This window comes from Balaenoptera physalus (assembly GCF_965194825.1).
Source record: "Balaenoptera physalus genome assembly, chromosome: 7".
Classification (NCBI taxonomy): Eukaryota; Metazoa; Chordata; class Mammalia; order Artiodactyla; family Balaenopteridae; genus Balaenoptera; species Balaenoptera physalus.
Window position 1 is genome coordinate 13,932,462 of NC_138886.1, and position 22,937 is coordinate 13,955,398.

General features: G+C 43.8%; 1 protein-coding gene across 3 annotated transcripts; it reads right to left on the minus strand.

Annotated features, from left to right (window-relative positions):
• Nucleotides 1-1,219: 1,219 nt before the first annotated feature.
• Nucleotides 1,220-22,878, minus strand: LOC309663883 (protein CutA homolog). Of its 3 annotated transcripts, none has more exons than XM_082468537.1 (7): nucleotides 20,575-22,878; nucleotides 14,399-14,547; nucleotides 8,501-8,560; nucleotides 6,821-6,866; nucleotides 6,522-6,571; nucleotides 2,588-2,931; nucleotides 1,220-1,335 (listed from the first exon to the last, which is right to left on the minus strand). In XM_082468537.1, the coding sequence occupies exons 2-6, from the start codon at nucleotides 14,515-14,517 to the stop codon at nucleotides 2,829-2,831; spliced, it is 378 nt and encodes a 125-aa protein (XP_082324663.1). In that variant the 5' UTR covers nucleotides 14,518-14,547; nucleotides 20,575-22,878; the 3' UTR covers nucleotides 1,220-1,335; nucleotides 2,588-2,828. The 3 variants fall into 3 exon arrangements, with proteins under 3 accessions (XP_082324663.1, XP_082324661.1, XP_082324662.1); XM_082468535.1 differs by lacking the exon at nucleotides 20,575-22,878 and adding an exon at nucleotides 18,686-20,568; XM_082468536.1 differs by lacking the exons at nucleotides 2,588-2,931; nucleotides 20,575-22,878 and adding an exon at nucleotides 18,686-20,568.
• Nucleotides 22,879-22,937: the final 59 nt, after the last annotated feature.

Consider the following 22,937-nt stretch of genomic DNA (forward strand, 5'->3'; position numbering starts at 1 on the left):
TCTCTATGCTTTTAAGCTTTAGTATTCACAGATAACATTTTACTACTTTTTCACATTTCCTCAACTGACTCTCCCAGGGATTCTGGGATCAAAAAACATAAGTTTCCTGAGAAACGCTGGGAAGGAATTCCCGCGTGGAAACCCTGATGCAGGTCCTAGCCCCAGCTCCCACAGCATCATCTGGGAGGACAGTGTGGGTAGAGTGGCCAAACCATGTAAGTTGGAGTCACACAGACCCTAAAAATCATTAAACTCCTCTAAATCCGTTCCCTCATCTGTAGAATTGAAGATATTATTACCAACATCCAGATCTGTGGGGAGAAGTAATGCAATATATCAATACCAACTACCACGCAGATGTTTTAGGAACAAACAACTCTTCCTTAGAGGTGGCTACAGCAGGTTCTCTGGGTCTTTGGCCTACAAAGGGGTACATCCAACCTCTTTGAAAGAGGCAGTAAGAGCATCAGATTTAGAATCAGAGACTTGGGTTAGGAGCCTAGTTCTGCCACTTACTTTAAGTGTCTCCTGCTCTCTGACCTCAGGTTTCAACTGCAAAATGAGGATAACATTGACGTGTAAGGATAAAATAATGTTACGAACCTAGGGCAGTACCTGGCAGAGAGGGCTGGTGTTTTGTCCCTGTCTTCTCCTATTTCCTATAGTCAGCTGTGACACTGTGACAAAGGAAGGCCACCAAGAAACAGTTTTCAATGCACAGTCAGCACAGAAAATGAACCAATGAAGGCCAGAGATAGAAAGAGAAACCTCCTTTGGAATTAGTCCCACCTCAAAAAAGTTGAAGGAAAAAAAGTTGGATTTTGCCAACTCCATAAATTAGGAAGTAATTGTGGACCATAGAGAAAGCTTTAGCTATTCAAATCCTTGAAACATCAATTCAGGAAATATCTGCCAAACCCAGTGCAAGAGACCAAATGGATTCAAACATATCCCTCACCTCGAGCAGCTCACAATCTAGAAACAGGAGACTGACTGTGACGCACAAGGATAACAGGACATCAAGGCAGGAGAGATTCCTTCCAACCGGGGACGCCAGGCCTTGCTAAGGAGACTTCTTAAGCACTCGTGCAGAAGGGTGATCAGGCAGAGGGGACAGCCTGAACTCAGGAGTAACAGAACAGCATACTGGAGCACCCACATGCCAGAGTAGGTGAGGATGGAAAACTGAGTTGAGGCAAGGCTCCGAAGGGCCTTGAAATCCAGACCAAGAAATTGACTTTATCGTGAAAGCAATACGGACAGTCCATTTGGGGTCCCCAGTACATTTTCGGTAGGGTTTACTTTACACAAGATTTTCACATGCACCAGAAACATCTGTCGTAAATAAAGAGGACATCACCATTATCATTTTCTTTCTTCTCCTGAGGCAGCCCACCGAACTCCCCACTATCACAAACAGGATCCTCTGGACCTCTGGAACGGGCTCAGCCTGAAGTCGCTACAAGGTCTTCATGGAAGGGCCCTTGCAGATCCTCCCTCATTTTATATCTAGAGGAACTAAGGTCCAAGAAGCACAGAAGGTGTCAGAACCAGAGCCTGGCAACACCCTTCCCACACACCCTTCCCTCTTGAGAAGGAAGACCTAGGATACCGCAGATGTCTGTGGACTCCCACCCAAACTGCCCACGGTGTCCCCAGAGTGGAGTCACCTTGTGACAGAGCCATGGAAGCAGCCTAGATCAGGTCTCTCTTCTCACCCCACAGGGATCTTCCCCATGCAGAAGACACCCGTGGAGCAGGTTTAGGAGAGCACCAGACAGAGTGAGCAGCCTTGGCTATCCCGTCTGTAACTCAACATGCCACCCACTTTCTGGACCTCACTGCAGTTCAGTTTCCTTTCCTATAAAATGGAGACTGGCTTAGGCCACTGGTTTACAAACTTTTAACAACAGAAACTTAGCTCAATACATAAAAATAATAAAAGCACAGTTGCACTGGTTGAAGTATGAGTAGCCCCCAGGGTACCTTCTGTGAACCCCTGGGGTTCTGTGGGGCAAGTCTGAAAAACACTTGTCTAGCAGTCCCCCTGGGTTCTTTCCTACTTCAGGATGCTCAGTTTCAATGCTCAAGTGGAAAGCTTAGTATGGTGGGCTCAGAACCCATGTCTCCACTGAGCAAGGCACCAGAACCTTCTGATATCTGCCCCTTCAGGCTAGGAAAGAGTCAAGACCTACTCCCAATCCGTGAGGCTATGTCTAAGCCCTAATACTCCCCTAGTCCTACGTGCACGCAGGTAGCCCACTCCTGGTCCCACTTCCTCAGGACTCAGGAATAACAAACACCATCTTTACCTAGAAGAAATAAAATCCTGCTTGTCCCTGAAATTCCACCATTAGCAATTCATGCTTTTGGATAAAGCACTTCCACTTCCCCTAGGAGGTGGCATTCACCCCACACACTTCTGGGTGACAGGTCAACAGGTCCATTCCTCATAAGAGGCAGGAGAGTAATAACATACTAGGCACTCAATATAGGCTCAGTGAACATAGATGACAAACCTCACCCTCACTGCTGCCTCCCCTTGGCCCCCATACACACTCACCCTCGCCCTCCCACCCCCAGCCACCTTTACGCATGATGCACTCAGAGACAAGATCCACTGGGTTCTTGCTTGGCCTGACTGGCCCAGCGTCCTCTTCCAGCCTCAGAAGCCTTGGACCTTCACCCTCCACAAGTTACTTAACTCCTCTGTGCTGACAGAAGCATGGAATCCAGAGATGCGAGGGGGCAGAAAGAAGCCTCCCCTCCCCCAGAGAACAGCTGATGAAGGTCAGAGTCAGCCAGCAGGAGGCACAAAAAGCCCCCACTCATTCCTCCTCCATGCCCTCCTCCAGCCACTTTAAATAGTGCACATCTCCTTGGTCCATGGGAAGACTGAAGACCTCTGGGATTTCAAAAGGATGCACCAACCTTTGGAAAGAAAGCAGAGCTCTGTGAGTGACCAGGATTAGTCAGCCTATGCAATAGAACCCAACTGGGCAGCCTCACTTGAGGCCCTCCACAATACGCCTGCAGCCCACTGCTCCAGCCCCACAGCCCAGCACTCCTACGCCTGTTACCCATCCGTCACCACGTGATGAGTTAGGCCGGATGGCTTTAGAGTCTCACAGACATGGGTTCAAGTTCTAAGCCTGCCACTTACTAGCTATGTAAGCATGGACAAATCACTTAATTTCCCTAAAGGCCCTGCAAAAGAGGGGATAAAAATAGTACCTATGTGACTGGATTGCTGAGGATTAAATGAGACAAGGTATATAAGGCACATACCTGGTACACTGGCGCTGTATGCATTCAGTAAATGTTAGCTACTGTTTTTATTACTATCCTTCACTCATCACTGTGCCTTCCCCAAACAACTCCCCCTTCCCCTGTACCTCTGTATTCTCTTCTCCACCTAGAAAGTTCTCCCTGTTCCTGCTGATAAATCAAAAGCCTCTCTGTTCCTCAAGGCTCAACTCAACCACTGACCTTTCCCCAGGGATCTTCCTTGACCATCCAAACCCACAGCAATCTCTCCCTTTTCCCCATTTCTTTCACCTAGTCCTCGGCACAAAATGCCAGTTCTCTTCACTTTCCAAACGGAAAAAACATAAGGCCTTGGGCCTTGGGCCTTGGTCCCATCAGTCACACAGGAGTAATAATCCTCTGCTTCTTTTTTGCTGAATTAGGCACTGTAAAGTTCTCATGAGATAGAATGCTTACTAAATCACAACATGTGTATGTATAGGTGCTTAAACATTAGCAGTAAGCTGGGTAATTTTATCTAATGCCTGAGAAAAATGAATTTTCTTATTTCATGGATACCTAGACCAGTGTATGTGTTTTTATAAGCAGACATACAGAATTCAGTGTATGTATGTCTGAATAGCATTCAGTATAAGACATTTTAATAACACTTTAGTAGTAAGAGCTGTCACTGATACAGCAATTCATGTGTATACTTGACATAAATTCTTTCCAATATGCATAATAACCCAAGGTACTAGTATAGTCCCCATTTTATAGATGGGGCAACTGAGGCACAGAAAGTAATTTGCATGCACTTATGCTACAACCAGCAAGTGGAGGAGCCAGGATTTGACGTTGGAGGTCAAGCTCTGGGGTTCACTGTCTTAACCCTGAAGCTGTCTTTCACCAGTCAGGCTGGTTCTACCAAAGATGCCCTATTTCCACACCTGCGCTAAGGCAGTAACATGAGGGCCTTCTCTACCAATAGATCTGAGACCCAGTATAGCCATATAACCATAGAATCCTGCCTGGTTCCCTAAGATGTGAAAGGAAAGGGTTTTATCATCTAGACAGGTGACTTGCATCCTGGCTGCATAGGAGAGTCAACCTGGGTGCTTTGAAGAACACCATATTTGATCCCCATTCCAGATGAATTAGGTCAGAATCTGAGGTGGAGCCCAAGTTGGTAATTTGAAAAAGTCTCCATGTGATTATAATATGTAGCCAACATCAAAAATCACTGATTTAGACCAGAGAATCTCAAGCTTTTACTGTGCATAGGAATCACCTGGGGATCTTGTTAAACTGTAGTTTGATTCAGTAGGTTTGGAGTGAGTGTGAGATCCTCCATTTATGGCAAGCTTCCAGGTGATGCCAATTATTACAAAACTATACTCTGAATGATAAATAAGGATTTACACCAGTGGTTCTCAAGTGGAGTCCACTGACCACTGGGGAACTCCAAGCCTCTTTCAGAAGGTCCATGAGGCCAAAACTATTTTCATAATAATACTAACTGTTATTTATCTTTTCACTTATGTTGACATTTGCGCTGATGGTGCAAAAGCAATGATGGGTAAAACTGGTGGCACCTTAGCATGCATCAAGACAACGGCACCAAACTGTACTAGCTATCACTGTAGCTATCACCACAATACTTGCATTTTAAAAAAGTCAAATTCACTTAAGAACATTCTTGATAATATGGTAAAAATTACTATTTTTATTAAAGTTTGACCCTTGAGTGTGCCTTTTTAATATTCTGTGTGACAGAATGGGAAGCATACATAAGGCACTTCCGCTATAGACCTAAGTTCAATGTTGTCTTAAACTTGTCTGATTGAGACACAAGCCAAACTAGACTTTTCCCAAAGAACACCATTTTTACTTTCAAGCCTGAGTAACCATCATTTGTCAGTTTTACAAATTAAGGTTACTCAGGTTTGAGTATTAGGTAGACATTTTCTCAAATATGAACAAAGTGGGCCCATCACTCAAATGAAGACAATTTATATCATTTAATGCCAATCAAAAAATTCATGTTTTGGGGGTTGGGGAGGGAAGGACTGGGAGTTTGGGATTAGCAGATGCAAACTATTATATATAGGATGGGTAAACAACAAGGTCCTACTGTATAGCACAGGGAACTATATTCCGTATCCTTTGATAAACCATAATGGAAAAGAATATGAAAAGGAATATATATATATATATATATATATATATATATATATATATAAATGAATCACTTTGCTATACAGCAGAAATTAAACACAATATTAAAAAAAAAATTCATGTTTTTAAGCAAAAATCAGAAGTTTGGAAAACCTGAATTTATCATCATGAGCTTAAAAGTGTCCCAACACTTAAAGATGCTTTTGACGAGATCCAGCTCTCTTATTAAGCCAGATTTTGCAAAAATGTAAAATGATGCCATTCTTCTCACTTTTTTGTTTTTTGGAAAATATGGTTACTTTCCATAAAAATACATTACTAGCATACCTTGTTTTATTGCACTACACTTTATTACAGATACTGTGTTTTTTTTAGAAATTGAAGGTTTGTGGCAACCCTACATCAAGCAAGTCTATTTATGCTACATTTGCTCACTCTGTGTCTCTGTGTCACATTTTGCTAATTCTTGCAAAATTTCAAACTTTTTCATGATTATTTTATTTGTTATGGTGATGTCATCAGTGATCTTTGATGTTACTATAATTGTTTTCTGTTTTGTATTTTTAAATTAAGGTATATACATTGTTTTTTTAGACATAACGCTATTAACACACTTAATACACTGCAGTATAAGTTAAACGTAACTTTTATATGCACTGGGAAACCAAAAAAAAAAAAAAACCACATGATTTACTTTATTGCAGTGGTCTGGAACCAAAGCTGCAATATCTCTGAGGTATGCCTGTATTTATGTTAATATGTAATTGTTCTATTACTGTTATTTTAAATTAACTAAAAATACATATTTTAAAAATTTCTCAGCTTTAATTTCTAATACAGTAAACTTTGATATAACCCATATAAACAAAGGTCTTTGGGGTCCTTAATAATTTTTAAAAGTGTAAAGGGATCCTGAGAGCAAAATTTTGAGAACCGCTGGTTTAAAACTCACTCACTTTACAGATGGAGAGTCTGAGGGACAGGGCCATACCCAGGGTCACATGGGAGGCTGGTGACTAAGCTCTAGGTCTCCTACTTCTCAAGCTCATTCACTTAGTTCCCAGCATGTCCCAGCTGGGAAGAGATTGCACTATTACCTGATGTAGTTGGATAGCATATGGACCTTGGAAGTCTTTGTCTTTATTAACTGTAAAAGAAAGAAAAAAAAAAATCACTGCTTCAGGAGCTCAGCCCCAGCTCTGCAGCTGCTCATTCATCTGGCTATTTAGGAGACAGCATTCCTCCGGGTCCCCAGGCCCTGTTAGTAGCTTACAAATGAACCTAGGGCATCGTATGTGGGGCAAGAACCTCAGCTAATTGATCTTTGCTAATTTTTAATTGGAACCTTGCTCTCACTCTTTCCCTATCAAGGCCGCATCCCCCGATCCTCACTCACCAGCAGGATTTCAGTGGCTTCTTCTATTTCTCCATTCCAATAGTATCTGGAGAAGAGAACAACAACAACAAAAATTATCATGCTTACAAGATGAGTTCAGTGAAATAAACCTGGCCCAATTAGGTGACTTACTAAGGTGGAAACTTTAAAATCTTTCCAAGCCCATATAAAAAAGCCTAGAGTTGGCCAAGGCCCTACAGGTCATCTAGTCTAAACAATCTAATGCACGCTTCTAGCACCTGCCTTAACTTTCCTGGAGGTGAGAGGCTCACCATCTCCTGAAAGGTTTTCACATGAGATGGTTTTTCTTATGGTGTGCCAACATTTGCCACCCAGTTGTTTTCCCCAACTTCCACATGAAGAACCACCTCAGGACAGCCCTACAGAAACTCCTATATGTTCTCTCCTCTACACTGGGCATCTCCAGCTTTTTCAATGTTCATCCCATACTCTTGGCTTCCAGGCACCTCCCCATCCTTTGCACTGGTGCTCTCTGTATCACTGACTCTCAAAGCTGAGTGCCCACCAATGGGTAAATGAAAAAGCACAGGAAGATTCAGGGAAGAAGTAAGCCTTATAAAATATGGAAACAGGTCCAAAAGTTAAAAACAAAGTCAGTGACAATGTTTAGAAAAAGAGTACGAGAACAGCATCATGGGAAGGGAAAGAAATTCGGCCTGAGAATGCCTATGCTGACCCAGGGCAAATCTAAGATGACTTAGGCCATTGGCCTCATCTCACAGAGCTGTGGTAAAAGGATGAATTACAAGGAAGGATGAACATATGAGGGGAACAGTAGGCTAAAATTCTGTTCTAGCTCCAAAGCAGTAGCTCCCAGACTGGCTTTATGTGAATCACTTACATAACCTCTTAAAAATTCAGATTCAAGCCCCATCCTCAGGGAGACTGATTGAGTAGATCCAGGAGGGAGCTCAGGAATCTAAAGCATAGCCAAATTTGGGAGCCCTAGCTATAGGTGATGTGAGCCACTGAGGGAATGACACTGCTGGGCAGGGGAAAGCTTTCATTATATAGCACTTTTCTGTTCTGACCTTTAGAGCAGACGTTATTTCTCTCCCTCCCTCCCTCCCTCTCTCTCGCTCATCAGGGGAGGAAGGAGATGAGAAACAGGCTGATCAGAGAGATTAAGGCACAAGACAAATCCTGCACAGCTAGTACTGGGATACTGACATATTTTGATGAGGGAAATGGTGCAGACCAGGCTTAAGTAAAGGAGCTGATGAAATGAAAGGCAGACAATACACAGAAACAGCCTGTCGCATATGCTAAACTCTCAAAGTTTTCCAGAGAATCCAAAAGTAATGGAAGTTATAATCTTTGATATCCCTAGTTGGCTTACTCAGGGATGGAATGCCCAGTTTGACTTCTTTGCTAAAAGCAAGCTAATTGATTTAAACAAAGAATGTGCAGACAAGATTCACTGTTCCTAAACTGTAGATTTTTTTCTCCCTTCTCTAAACACAGCCTGTTTTTGCTTTTGTTGAATGACATAAACTCACTGGTTGATTTCCTCTGAATAGAAATTGACAGTGAACTATTGATTAATTAAATGCCTTTGAGTTGTTCTTTGACAGTTCCCCATTAGTTCAGTGCTCTTTCCACCAGGCAGGACCTGACCTAGCACTCCCACACCCTTCCACGGGCCACAGCAAAACTCACAGTGAGGATGCCTTAGGCAGGATGTTCACAGAGGCAGTCAGCTTCTTATCCAGTATAGCCCTAAAGCAAAGAGAGAGTGACAGTTACTGGGGCAAGTGTCCAGGAGTTCCTGGGAACTACTCAGGAAACCTAATTCTAAATAGATAACCATTTAGAGTGCCCCTCCCAAGTCAAACCAACATGTTTCATAACTACTGTGCACAGAACCTCTGAAGACAGAGTTGTTTAAAAGTCCTTCCCTGGGTGGGGAGAGAAGTAGGGAAGGCAGTTTTAAAGGACAGGCCTAGTCTGCTTGGGGAATGGGAATTTATTAGCAATGGACGGAGAACAAAAAGACCTGGATTCCAATCCAGCCCTGCAGTAGGATGGCTGTGTGACCTTACGCAAGCTCTTTCTTTCATTCCAGAAATAAGTATTTGAGCACCTATCCAAGACAGGCACGACCCCATCACTCAACCTGACTCCTGCTGTACAATCAGAGGATTGGTTCAGTCGGTGGTTTCCAACTCTTTCCACCACCAAAAACTCCTTTTATTACGCACCTTCTTCGCCTTTTCTCTCTCGGATATGTACTAGGCTGACAGGGTTTCTGCTCTGTAGATATCATGTGACCACATGGAACTGATATAACTCCAAGGAAAAGCAAAAAAAGGCATCCTATCCTATGTCTGTCTTTGGCAAATACAGGCTCTTTTCACTTTTTATTTTTGTGACGGTTCCTACCACAACCCTAAGAGCACAATCATCACCACCTCTGCAGACCTCTAAAAACTTCCTTTGACAGACCACAGGTTGGAATTCCTGCTCTGATAGTCTGATTCCTGTGCAGAGCCCTGGTGAACACAATAAAAAGTGCCTGAACTAGTACAAGTGTCATAGAAACAAAAGCACCACCAAGTCATCAATGCAAAGAAGTGTCCCCAAGTATCAAACCTCAAGCCCTCGGAATCAGGCAGGCCCTGACAACCCCCTCTCAGGTCTCAGTCAGCCAAGGGGGCCCGGTCTCAGTTCTCTGAAGTGTGTGGCCCCTGCCAGATAACCCTAATCTGAGCCCTGCTTACTGATCTCTCCTTCCCTTGACCGCTGCCAAGAGAACTGACCTACTTTCTCTTCCCCTGAGTTCCAGGCTGAACAGTGCTCTATTTAAGGCTCCACATTAATGTGGTATTACCACCACCCTCATTCCCTTGGAAAGTTCCAGGTGGTAAATAAATCTCTGACTGTAAGAAGAGGCACACGGCACAAATTTGTTTAAGCAACTGCTGCAAGTCTTGCTCACTCAATCAAATGATCTGCTGAGAAATTACACTTCATTGGTTCTGAAGGTGGCACGCAAACACAGGGAGTGAGTAAAACCTCTAGAAAAAAATAATCCATTGCCTCACGGGCCTCCAGTCTCTTTGGTAGTGTGAACTCCTCAGTGAGTAATCACAGCAACCTGTCCTTGGGTAAAAGACTGTAAAGTTATGGAGGACTGTGCTATTCAAAAAGCTCCTGTGGCCAAACAAACAAACAAAAAACAAAAACACACACACTAAAGCCCAGCAGTGAGTCACAGACGGAAAGCTCAAGCCCTCATGCTCATCTGAGTAAAGCAGAAGACAGAGCTTCTGGGGTCTCTAGAAACTGCAAAGTTCACAGACTAGAGGCTCACAGACCAGATACATGGTTTGGCTCTCACGGCATTTTAAAAAATCTTTATTTTGCTACCAATTTTTACTATCAGGGTATTTCACATTAAAAAAATACACATTACCTAGCTTCTCACCAAAAAATGGATCTTATAACATTTTGGACCTATAGTCCTACAAGGTCAGATTTAGCTAGAGCTGAGCAGGGGCTGCTCCCTCGAGGCATGACATATGCTTCTCGGGTTAGTCAGTTTCCACTGTTCTCCCTCTCAACACCTGGGACGAGTAAGGGTTGCTAACTACAGTCATTCTTCAGCGCGACACCCCAGCCCACTTCACTCATTTAAGTTGCCTGCTTGTGATATCTTTGTCTGTGACCCTGGCCTAACCCAATTCCCTCTCCCTATGTATGAAATCAAAGCCCAGAGAAGGAAGACTTGTCTAAGGTCATATGTGGTGTTGGCAGCAAAAAGGACACTAGAATCCAGGTCTCCTGGTTCAACATTCAGGTTTTCACCCTAGCCCCAATAAGAGATTCTTCCAGTTTAGAATGTATCTGTCAATGAAGAGCTCTAAGAACACTGCCAGGAACCAGAATGGAACTGAACCAGAACTGAGAGGCAGCAGACTGAACGCTGAAGAGCACTAAAGAAGAAAGAGCACTAAACTGGAGCTGAAAGACCTGGTCCCAGCACTAGTTCCATAGGCAGAGCTGGGGTTCCTGCCGGCTAACATTTGTGGGGCCCTCCCCACCATGTACCCACTTACTCTCCTTCTACACATCCTGGAAGCGAAACCTATTTGCCTCTCTTCTACCCAAATCATTCATGAAAAATACAGAACAGAACAGCTGAGGGGAGAGCTCCACTGCCACATCACTCAGAACTCCACTTGAGACTTACAGCTCAGCTGGCGGGCTGCACACACACTGCAACCTCCCTTTTACACCCCACACCAGAAACAACAAAACATTTCTTCGCCGTGCCAGAGCACAGTAAGGAGAACGCTTTATGTACTAGCAACTAGGAGGAGGCCCTAAAGAAAAAAGGTAGCCCTGAGTCATGCATGGGAGCATGTAGGGGGACTTCCTAACTTAAGAGCCTTTGAATCTTTTAAACATTGGCAGTGATCTGGTTTTCTTGGCCTCCAGCAACCTGGAGAATTTTGAAGAATATAAAATTATAATTTTTTCATTAACGTAGTCATAGTTTGAATCATATAAGTTGACCATCCTTAAAATTCTTCTTGAGGTGATAAATTATTCTTAGAAACTGATTTTAACTGTTGAATACTAGATTGTAGAAGTATTTCAAGAATCTTCTTAGTAAGTTTTGCCTACACCTGCTATGTAAATATGTATGCCTATTATTTTATTTCCTTTGTTCCTTATTACATTTATACTGTCCTTTGTAAATAAATAAATGTGCCTTTTTGAACTTGGGGCAGGAGTGGGGGGAGAGAAAATGAAAGCAACAGTCTGTAATCTAGATGTAATGGGAACCAGAGCAGGCAGGAACTTGGAGGCAACCATCAAGGTAAATAGTTGGAATGCCACAGCAGCAGCAGGTAGACCCCCTAAATCTCCCATGGCCCAGGCAACAGTAATGGGATGTTTGATACAGGCAGAGCAGCGAGCGTGGGAATTTTGGACAAAAGGCAAAACACTGTCCTAGTGGCTGGCGACAGCCAAGGACAAAAGGGAGAGTGCATGCCCAGAAGACCAGTTACTTGGGTACCCCAGCCAGTAGAATGTCCACCTGCCCCACACGCACACTGCAGAGTGCCACCTAAGGTCAATTCCTGCAGCTGTTTCTGCACTTCCCCATAAGCATAGCTAAGAAGATGAGAGAGGTCACAATTAAGAATTACAAAGTATTTGAGGAAAGTCAACACCATGAGAGACTAAAATTCAACAACAAAAAAGAATTTACATGAGAAGGATAATTGAAACCAAGATTTTAAAATAAGTACAATTATGTATACTTGAAAATTGCTAAGAGAGTAGATCTTAAAGAGTTCTTATCACAAAAAAAGTAACTGAGATGATGGATGTTTAACTAACCTTACTGTTGTAATCATTTTGTAATATATACACATATAAAATCATCATGTTGTATACCTTAAACTTACACAATGTTATATGTCAATTATATCTCAATAAAGCTGGAATAAAATTAAGCATAAAATAAGTATAATTACTATCCACAGAAAGATAAAGCAAGATTATTGCATTTATAAAACAAGATCAGACAATTACAAAACAAGCGCAGTTGGTTATTAAAAACAATCTGAAATCTTGAAAAGAAAAACTATAAAATTCAGTCTAAAGAAAACTATAAAGTTCAGTCACAGAAAACAAATTCAACATCTATCTATAAGGAGTTCCAGGAAAGCGCGATGCAGAAAGAATAGAGAGAGTAGAGAGACTATATTTAACAAGTAATACTTGAACATTAAGACAAAGAGAAACTCCTAAAAACTAGGAGAAAAACCAGAGAGAAAAAGCATTACCTATGAAGGAATGAGACCCCATTCCTGACCTCTCATCAGCAACCTTGGATGCAAAGACAATAGAGACCCCTCTCCAAGCTGATACTGATCCATTTACCTGAACTGGCCTTTCAACTACTGTATTTAGAATCCAGGCCTTAGAATCCTTCTCCTCCTGATACCCAACACCTCACAGATGTCAGCTGAAGTTGTTCCCTGACAGGACCCAGAGTGGCTAATCCAGGGGTCCAGTGAGTTCAGCACAGATCCTGGGTATACCAGAAGCACAGAAGGGAGTTCAATTCCTAGCTGCTAAATATAATACTAGGTCATATTTCTGGAGTAATCACATGTTCTTTTAGACAAAAGCTATTCTCCAAAAGTAATGTTAATAAGGAAAAAATAGGGGCTTCCCTGGTGGCACAGTGGTTGAGAATCTGCCTGCCAATGCAGGGGACACGGGTTCGAGCCCTGGTCTGGGAAGATCCCACATACCGCGGAGCAACTAGGCCCATGAGCCACAATTACTGATCCTGCGCGTCTGGAGCCTGTGCTCCACAACAAGAGAGGCTGTGACAGTGAGAGGCCCGCGCTCGCCGCAACTAGAGAAAGCCCTCGCACAGAAACAAAGACCCAACACAGCCATAAATAAATAAAGAAATAAAGAAAAATTAAAAAAAAAAAATAAGGAAAAAATAGACATTCTGGTTAGGGGCAGGAAAGATGGAATCAAATGCAAAGTTAGCCTGTGACCATCAGTTTGGAGGCTATGTGCCCCCAAAGACCAAATTCAACACATAAAACACTATAATTTAAGCTATCATCAAACATCAAGAATGCTGAGCTGTAGAGCAAGAAGAAAGGGAGCCAGGAGCCAAATCCATTACCCCTCAGCCCCACTAACCCTCTTCAAAGCTGCAGCTATAAAGGAGTGAAGGGCAGGGGAGCTTCCCTAGCAGTCCAGTGGTTAGGACTCGGCGCGTTTACTGCCATGGCCCTGGGTTCTATCCCTGTTCGGGGAACTAAGATACCGCAAGCCGCAAGGCGCGGCCAAAAAAGAAAAATAAATTAAAAAAAATAAAAGAGGAGTGAAGGGTGGAAATTCAGATACAACAAACATTTTTTGAGCATCTACTACATTTGAGTTACTGGAATAAGGACTGTACATATATCATGTAATTTAATCCTCTCAACAACCCTGTGAGGTAGGTGGCATTATCCTATTTTATAATTCAGGAAACTAATGCTTAGAGAAGGGAAGCAACTTGCCCGAGGTCACACAGCAAGTGGCAGAGCCAAGATTCAAATTGCTCTGATTACAAGTCCAGTGCTCTTTCCACCACAGCACAGCTGCTTTTAGAAATCTGCCATATACTTGGAATTGGGCTCCTCCTCCTCTTGTCATGGTGAGCACCTCTGGGACTGAGCAAAGACTACCTCCAAAAAGAGAGCTGGGTCAGGAATTAGGATTCTTAAATTCTCAACCTGCGGAGTTCCACTGTTCTCTTATCTTAACACCTTGCGCAAGCCACCTATCTCTCTGGGTCTCATATCCCTTTTACGCCCCCATGTACCACTCAGCATTTTCAGGCCCAGCAGTAGGATCCATCCAAGTGTCATTCAGCCATGCTTCTCATATCACCCCAAGCAGACAGCTGGGTAGTTCATCACTGGATGGGGTTGTCAAAAGCAAGAGAAGTACCCCAAAGTGGCCCCTCTGGAGCATCCTGGTAGCTCCTGGGCCTCCTGGGGCAGCACCTAAGCCCCTTCACCATACCTGGCAATATCTCTGGCAATCTGCTCGTTGGGACAGTTGACAAAAACGATGGAGTAAGTGCCGGAGACATAGCTGCCAGTGACAACTGAAAGGAGCTGCTGGCTAAGGGTCCTGAGCATGGGGTATGTCAGGAAAGAAGCAGTCAGGATCTACACGGTGGGAAAAGAGAAGCACAGATCAGCAGTGACATGGCCAACTCACTATTTGCCAGCTCAAGCAGACTGGAACCAAAGCTGGGCATCATATTTTCATCCCTATTTCCCATCCATAAAATAATTCCTGGGATCTGTATTGAGTTTTAGTGCTTAAAGTTTTCATGTCTAGATTATTTGCCTCTGCATTTTACAAATGGTAAAAAAAAGAAAAGAAAAAATAGAGGCTCAAAAATCAAGAAACTTGGGCTTCCCTGGTGGCGCAGTGGTTGAGAGTCTGCCTGCCAGTGCAGGGGACACGGGTTCGAGCCCTGGTCTGGGAGGATCCCACATGCCGCGGAGCAACTGGGCCCGTGAGCCACAATTACTGAGCCTGCGCGTCTGGAGCCTGTGCTCCGCAACAAGAGAGGCCGCGATAGTGAGAGGCCCGCGCACCGCGATGAAGAGTGGCCCCCGCACGCTGCAAGTCGAAAAAGCCCTCGCACAGAAACGAAGACCCAACACAGTCAAAAATAAAATAATTAATTAATTAATTAAAAGAAAAAATAATTTAAAAAAAAAAAAATCAAGAAACTTGCTCAAAATCACACAGCTTTGGGAATTCCCAGGTGGTCCAGTGGTTAGGACTCAGTGCTTTCACTGCCGGGTTCGATCCCTGGTAGGGGAACTAAGATCCCACAAGCCATGCAGTGTGGCCAAAAAAAAAAAAAATCACACAGCTTTTAACTGAAGCCAAGATTAGGAGTCGAGTTTGGATAACTTGAAATCCATTCCTACTGTACAAAACTGCTACTGGAGGTAACGCCAACTGGCATCCACTGAACTGCTATCATCCTATGGAGATTATTATGAATGATGAGTTCTTACACCTGTCGATGTTTTAGGGAGTTAATTTCACCTTCGTTCAATTGTGTATGTGCCAGGTGCTACAGGGAGTCTAGTGGAAAAGGAAGGCTAATTCTAAAGCAATGTGACCTGTGCTACTGTGACAGACAATTGGAGGGTCCAGGAGGAAGGCTCTACCTGTTGGGGACAGGAAAAGGCTTTGAAAAGAAGGTACTATCTAAGTTGGAACTGAAATAATAAGCAGAATTACAAAAGAGGGAGATATAATAATATGTACAAACTCAAGAGGTATTTAGGGACAGATAAGCTATCTAGTCCGCATGGGTCTTAGTCTGTGGGTAAGAGATTGGGAGGAAAATGAGACTGGCTAGAACTATAAAGGGTCAGGCTAAGGAATGCAGGGTTTGTACTCAAGTGATAAGGTGCTTTTGCAGGTTTTAAAGTAGAAGAGTAATAATATGATCAAGCTGAAGGAGGATGGGGGGTGACCAGAAGGTAGTCTATTCAAAAGGCCATTACAATGTTCCAGGAAAAAGACATTAAGATCTTGAGCTAAGAAAATGGCAGTGACACCGTGAGAGGAAAAGACAGTTAAAATATCATTTTTCTTGCTTTTTTAATGACAAACTTTTAAAATAAGAGGAAATGAAAAGAACTGGAGGACATCTTCTATTCCAGGGTTCTTTGCTGGGGGGATACAAAGGAGTCATTAATAGGGATAGAGGCAACTTGCAAGGAGTCCCACTGTGACTCAGGCAAGACTGAACAAGAGCGTGCTTCTCCTGCCTCCTAGCCCGGGGCTCACATCTCGCTCAAATAAACCTCTGTCCTCCCACTCCTATGTTATTGCCCGGCCCTGCCTGGCTCCTACTTCTTGGCAGGGCCTGAGTAGCGTTTTTATGTCTTTAGCTTCAGTTTGACTAGAAGCCTGTCTGGGGTGGGTTTCTCATTCCCTCCCACTACCTCCACCAACACCTCCAATCCAACACACTAGTCCTCTGAACTAAACCAGTGACCACACAAGAAAAAAAGGCTTTTCAGTGAAGCTTTCGGTGACAACTCAATTAGATTATATAGGAAAAAAATAAAGGCACTAAAGAGCAGGATTTAAATCCTAGTGCCAGTACTGCTGCCTATGGTCTTCAACAAGTTACTTCCTTTGCCTTCTATAAACGTTACCTAGAAATCGGAGATTATGACATCTGTGCTGCCTGCCTCAGAGTTGCCATGGGTTCAAACAAGATAGGAAAAACAATATATAATCACTAATCCAATAAAGGAAGGGACTGTGGTTTGCTCATCACTGTGTCCCCAGGACAGTTCACAGCACACAGCAGGTTCTCAAGAAATAACTTGTAGACTGGTGAATTAGTACACCAGCAAGATGTTGATATTGAGACAAAATAGCCTTGTGAAGTAAGTAGGGCTTTTGGGTCACCCACAGAGCTTTTGGCAGAGAATCGGACAAACTAAAAAACTGTAAGGAGTCAACTACATGACTCTAAGGTGGCTTCCTGTACAGACTCTAAACAAAAGGAGTAATGGTCTGTCCCTCAACCAAAAAAACCATTCCTAAGGAAGATCTAGGGCATTTCAGCCAGCAGTTATCAGTGTAACACAGAGCTAATAGGATTAACGATAAACTCACCTAAAATGTATTGAAACTCTTGTATGAACTCATAGTCAAAAAATACTAAGCGGTACTTTGGGCCCTCGGGGATTATCTAAGATAACCCTTCATTTAACAGATAATGTTACTGAGGCAGAACATACAGAAATTCTGTGACAGAGGCAAGACTTAAATCCAAGACTCCTGCCTCCTTTTCTGGGCTCTCTGAACCGCAAGGAGCACAACCAGAAATTGATACAGTGGGCTTATTTCAGCTTCACTTAATCCAGAGCCTCTCAACTTGGGGCAATTTTTCCCCCCAGGGGACATCTGGCAACATCTAGGGACAATTTTGATTGTCATGACTGGGGAGGAGATGCCATTGGCATCTAGTGGGTAGAGGTCAGGACTGCTGCTAAACATCCTTCTATTGTACCATCAATCACACTGAAATACAGACAGTTGTTTACATGTCTCCCTCATTGGACGTGAGCTCTTTGGCCTCATACATTTCTGTATCCCCAGCACTTTATAACCCCCTGACAAGGAGTATGGGCTTGAGAAATGTTTGTGGACCATATCAACAAAGAATCAGAAGCATGAAAGGTTGGTTTGGAACCAAAAGTGGACTACAGTATATTAGAAAGTGATATTACATGAATGCAAAATACACACATCACCATATTCCCTAATAGAAACATTATAACGGGAAAAGAATTACTGTAAGTTTATAGCATTTTCATATTTATGTCTTTACTATATACCTTTTCTAATTTTACATTCTTTTAAAATATTGTATGTACCCTTTCAATTATTTCATTCTTTTTTCGTCCTGCAGTATTTGCCTAGACTTTAAGAGATTATGGTTGACTTTACGATCTGTGTTAAGGTAGAAGGGGCCTCAGAAACCACCCTGTGGTTCTAAATTTGTAATCCATCTAGTTTTAAGGAATCTGTGAATACTCTGAAATTGACATTGTGTTTATACACTTTCCTTGGGTGCAAATCCAGACTTGCACTCACACACATACACACACACACACACACAAAATCAAGAAATGTCCCCCAAATGTTGAGCCACTGATTTGTGCCAGTTAATTAAGGGCCAGAGAGGGGAAGAAATGACCAAAAAGTGAGCAGCAGAACTGGGCTAGACCCCTAGGCTTGCGGCCCTCCCACACAGCTCTCCCTTCCACCACCCCCGCACCCCACCCCACTCAGCCCCCGCCCACTGCGACCACCAGCACCACTGTGGGGACTCTGTAGCCACTGCCAACCTTAACATTTTAACATACTTCAGAGATGAGAAAACAAAGCCCCCAGAAAAATGAGATGGTAACTGCACTGGAAAGAGGGAAAGAACCTATCATGTGACCCTTACATGAGAACTCACCAGCAGACACCCCTCACCACCCCAAGGACCCTGGCAGTGAAACACAGCCCAGTCACTCCTCCTCACAAGGCAGGGCATAAAGGGGTGCTGGTAATCTTCACACTCACACCACAATCTCCAAGACACAGGGTGGTGCCTCCAAGGATTTTACCGTCCACCCACTACCTGCCCGCCCCCAGCTCAAAATCCCAGGAAGAGTGAAAGAGAAATGCACCTTCTTCCCTCAATCCCCAGGCTGGAGGTTTAGAGGTGAGAGGGTTCATAGCACTGTAGCATGGAACACTCACCAAGAGGCATAAAAGGACAGAGGGTCGCGGGCAGCCTGGCAAAGGGCACCGTGAGCCCAGCCTGTCCATGGCGTCGCTGGTAATTTAGCAGCACAGCCTATTGGAACTGTGGCCTGAGGCCGAGTTGCTGGCTGATGGGCGGGCACGAAGGGCCTGAACTGCCCTCTCCCCTTACCACCTGCTGCCTGCCCCACTGCCCAGCCAGGTCCCAGCCAGGCTGGCCGGAAGGAGATAGTGGAGGGGGCGGGGAAAGAGGGAGTAATTTTTCACTGGGCAACTCTCCTTCTGGAAATATACAACCCAAGCACCATATGCAAACCTCCAACCCCTGCAAAAGTAAAAATACTAATTTTCCCTTCCCATTCTAACATGCACATACAAAAAAACCATAAAATCCCCAGAGATGTACAGATTAAAAGACCTAAGTTTCTTAGATATAAAATCGTCAGCCCAAACACAAATACACATACACAAAACTCTTCCACTTTGCAGGGGTCCCCAACCCCCGGGATCTAATGCCTGATTATCTGAGGTGGAGCTGATGTAATAATAATAGAAATAAAGTGCACGATAAATGGAATTGGCTTTAATCATCCCGAAACCATCCCCCCACCCCGGTCCTTGGAAAAACTGTTTTCCACGAAAACGGTCCCTGGTGACAAAAAAGTTGGGGACCGCTGTAGAGGACCATCCCACCAAAAAAACCCAAATAAATGAAGCACACACATGGCTGCCTTCCCTTCCCTGTCCCCCACACATCACTCCCTCCTCCTAGGATCTCCCTTCCAATCCTCTCTGGCTTAGAGCACACACTCTTGCTCCTGACTGCTCTCCCTATGAACTCATTTGTCTTCCAGGCCAGCTGCTCCGTGCAGTCTTTCCCAAGGTTAATCCCCACAGTCCTCTCTTTCCACTAAGGCACTTTGTCCACACTTCTGTTGCAGCACTTAACATCAACTATTAAACAAATCTTTAAAAGCAGCAAGCTAAGGACTGACTGTTGCCCTTTGGGGATGCAGAGTCCACTGTTGTCAGGGTTTCCAATTTTTTAATCCAGCTTTTTAATGTGAAATATCTTAATTTTTAAATGACGACACTTCAGGGGAAGAAATTGAATACACAAGGCCATAAGTAAATTTTAAGCCAAGGAAACTATTCTATAGCTTGACTGTGGTAGTGGTTACACAAACATTAAAAAATTCAACAAACTATACACTTAAATTGGTTAATTGTGTTGTATGTAAATAGTACCTTAAACAAAGGAGGGGGGGGAATGCTGAAAACCAATTCAAAATTGTTTTAAACTGGGCAGACGAAACAAAACACACCTGTTAGCTAAACTGGCCTGCAGGCTGCCAGTTCACAGCCTCTGTGTTTCTTTTAATTACCTGTTTACCTGTCTGTCTCATTCCTTGGGACTATAAATTCTTAAAGGCCTGATACACTTCCTGGCAAAGTGTCTAACAAAGTCAGCTGTAGCCCTAGTCCTATCATTTACATCAATAGCTATGTGGACTCAGGCAAATAACTTAACCTCTCTGAGCTTTTTGGGGTTTTTTTGGTAAAGGAATGGCTAATACCTCCTTCATAGGTCTAAAGTGAGGATTAACCGAGAAGATTAATATAAGAATGCTTTATAAAATGTAAGACCATGTCACCGTTTCACGAGCAAGTAGTCTCATGTCAACTACCAAACAAGGTTAACTCAGAAAATCTCCATTTGTGATTGAAAAACTTAGCGTGTGTGAAAAAAACAGGGTTAGAGAAAATGAGGCTGAGTGATCCTAAAAAAAAACCTTTATATTCAAAGTCCACTAAAATAAATCAAGGCTATGATCTTTTCAATCTATTACATTAATAAGAAAGGCCACTGTTAATGACCATTTTACCTTAGATCCTGAGATGATGTCCCAGAGTTTAGCACAGGATCCCACAGAGATTATGCTCAATAAATGTTTGTTGATTTGGTGACTATAAAGATGGTCATGATGAAGACGATGCTGGGGCAGCAGGGGAAGGATGGCAAGAGATGAACTGTTATTTGGAAGAAACCATTTCTGGATTCTCTTCTTCCTTCAACTCAGGCACCTCTACTCTCTTCAGATTCAATTCCAAGGTTAGATTCCAAAAGTCCAATTCTGCATTTATGGCCTTGGCAGATTCTTCAGATCTAGTAAGAGCCTCAGTGCCACTGCCTGAGATTATAAGCTCTTCTTCTGGAGGCTTCTTACCCTCTTTCTCTCCTCCTCCTTACTGGATTCAGATATGGACTCAGAATCCTCTTCAGAGTCAGATTCTGTACCCATCTCTTTCACCCACACTACTTCCTCTTTATTGTTTGTGTCTTCCTTCTCTTTCTTCATCTCCTTTGCTTTATTTTGAAGGTTCTTTTGGGCCTCTTTATAGGTATACAACAATTTATTGAAATCTTTTTTAAAGGCCAAACTTCAATCCAGTAAAGAACCCACATCAATTGCAGCTTCAATGAGGTCTGACACCTGGTGTAAGACAGAATTGTTTCCTTAAATTCAACTTTATCTCTGGTTCCAGAGATTTGCCTTCTTCCTCATCTACAGATATAGACTCTCTGTTATTGCCAAAGCTTGAAACTTAAGTAGCTTATTAATTTCACTTTCATCAATATCGATGAATTTAAAGCCCATCCATTTTCAGACTCTATGATTTTTTTCAACTTCATTAGCTCTAGGGAAACATGCATAATCATTCACAACATCATCCCAAAGGTTCCACCAGGCTTTATTACGAGAGGCTGGTTTTTGTATCATCCATCACCTCTTTTATTACTACCAAAGCATCAGCAAAGTTGTACTGTTGCCATGTTTCTTTCAAAGTGAGGCAAGGGTTTTTTTCAAAAGTCAGCAAAGTAGTCAAATATATGCTTGGTGTATTACCTCCTGAATGCTTCAATTATACCCTGATCCAAGGGCTTAAGATAGCTACTGCCCTCCAGATGGAGAAACACAATATCATCATTGGGATGAGCAAAGAATGGAGTCTGGGTGACTGAGACCTCTGTCCAAAAACAGCAACACTCTGAAGGCAAGATTTTTTTCTGTTAAATAACTCCAGGTTCAATGAATAAAACAATTACGAAGCCAATCCAAAATGAGGGCAGCTGTTAATGATACTGTTAGTGATCGCCGGAAAATAGGAAGGCGTTTAATATTTTTTTCCATAAAACAGGTGCTGCTTCATAAAGCAGCAATGGTTTTGTCACCTGCGGCACTGGCACAAAAAAATGAAAGAAATCCGGTCCTTAGCTTCCTCTAAGCTTTCCGGATTTTTGTCTTTTTCCCCAAAAGTACGCGAAGGCAAGCACTTCCAAAACAGGCTCGTCTGCTTGGCGGTGAAGACCTGCCGAGGTACAATGCCACTAACTCTGATCAGTTTCTGGCGTTGCTTGGAATACGTGGGTGCCGACTGGGTATTTAACGGTTCTTCCTCACCTATCAACCTCGAATTCAACAGCCTATAGCGATTTCTAAACTTCTCCAACCATCCCCTGCTCGCATGAAACTTCTCTGGGTTGCCCTTGCCAGTGGTTTCCACCAGTTGCCTGTAAACACGTTTGGCCTGGCTGCAGATGGCCTTCAGCGTCAGAGGCTGCCCCCTCCTCCTTTGGTCTAATCCTAGACCCCAAAGATTAATTCGTCTCCATCTTCTCGATGTTTACGTCCTGAGGAGTGCACGGCACCTGGGAGCAGACGGGCAAAACACTCTCCATGCTGGTCCTGACCGCCTTCTCGTTTTGCTTAAGGGTGCGCAAACTCTTCTTCCAGCTTCTCGAGAATTTTCATCTCGTCTTCCAGAGACATGACCCTCCGCCTCCTCTTAATACGTGTCTAGCCCGGGAGCAGGATGCCCACCGCCTCCGCCCCGCCCCGGGTAGCCTAAGCCCCTGCCCAAGCCGCAGCGGCGTCCACCATAGCCGCTGCCGAGAGCCTCGTTTTAGAGCCAGGGGGCCGCCCCCAAGGCCGTTCAACCTTCGGCTGGTCCTCATTCTCACCACTCCGCTTGCCGGGCATTTACCCAGCCTTCGCTCTCAGTGGGACAGAAGCAAACAAACCGGAGAGTCGGACCGCAGGACCAACTGAGCAGCGCCCAACATCACGCCGCACTGCGACCCCGTAACCGCCAGCGACCCTAGTCAGCCCCGCTCTCGCGAGGCTTGGCAGCCCCAGAGCGCGCGCTGCCCGGCAGCTCCGCAACTCTATTGGTGCCGCCCGGGCCG

Bases quoted from the DNA above. Each gene is read 5' to 3' on its own strand.
- LOC309663883 (XM_082468535.1), bottom strand. From the start codon at position 18,754: ATGGACAGGCTGGGCTCACGGTGCCCTTTGCCAGGCTGCCCGCGACCC. The intron at 8,561-14,398 runs GTATGGTGAAGG...TCTTTGCTTTAG, and splicing joins ATTGCCAGAGATATTGCCAG to GGCTATACTGGATAAGAAGC. The intron at 2,932-6,521 runs GTAATAGTGCAA...TTCTTTCCAAAG, and splicing joins ATGCTATCCAACTACATCAG to GTTGGTGCATCCTTTTGAAA.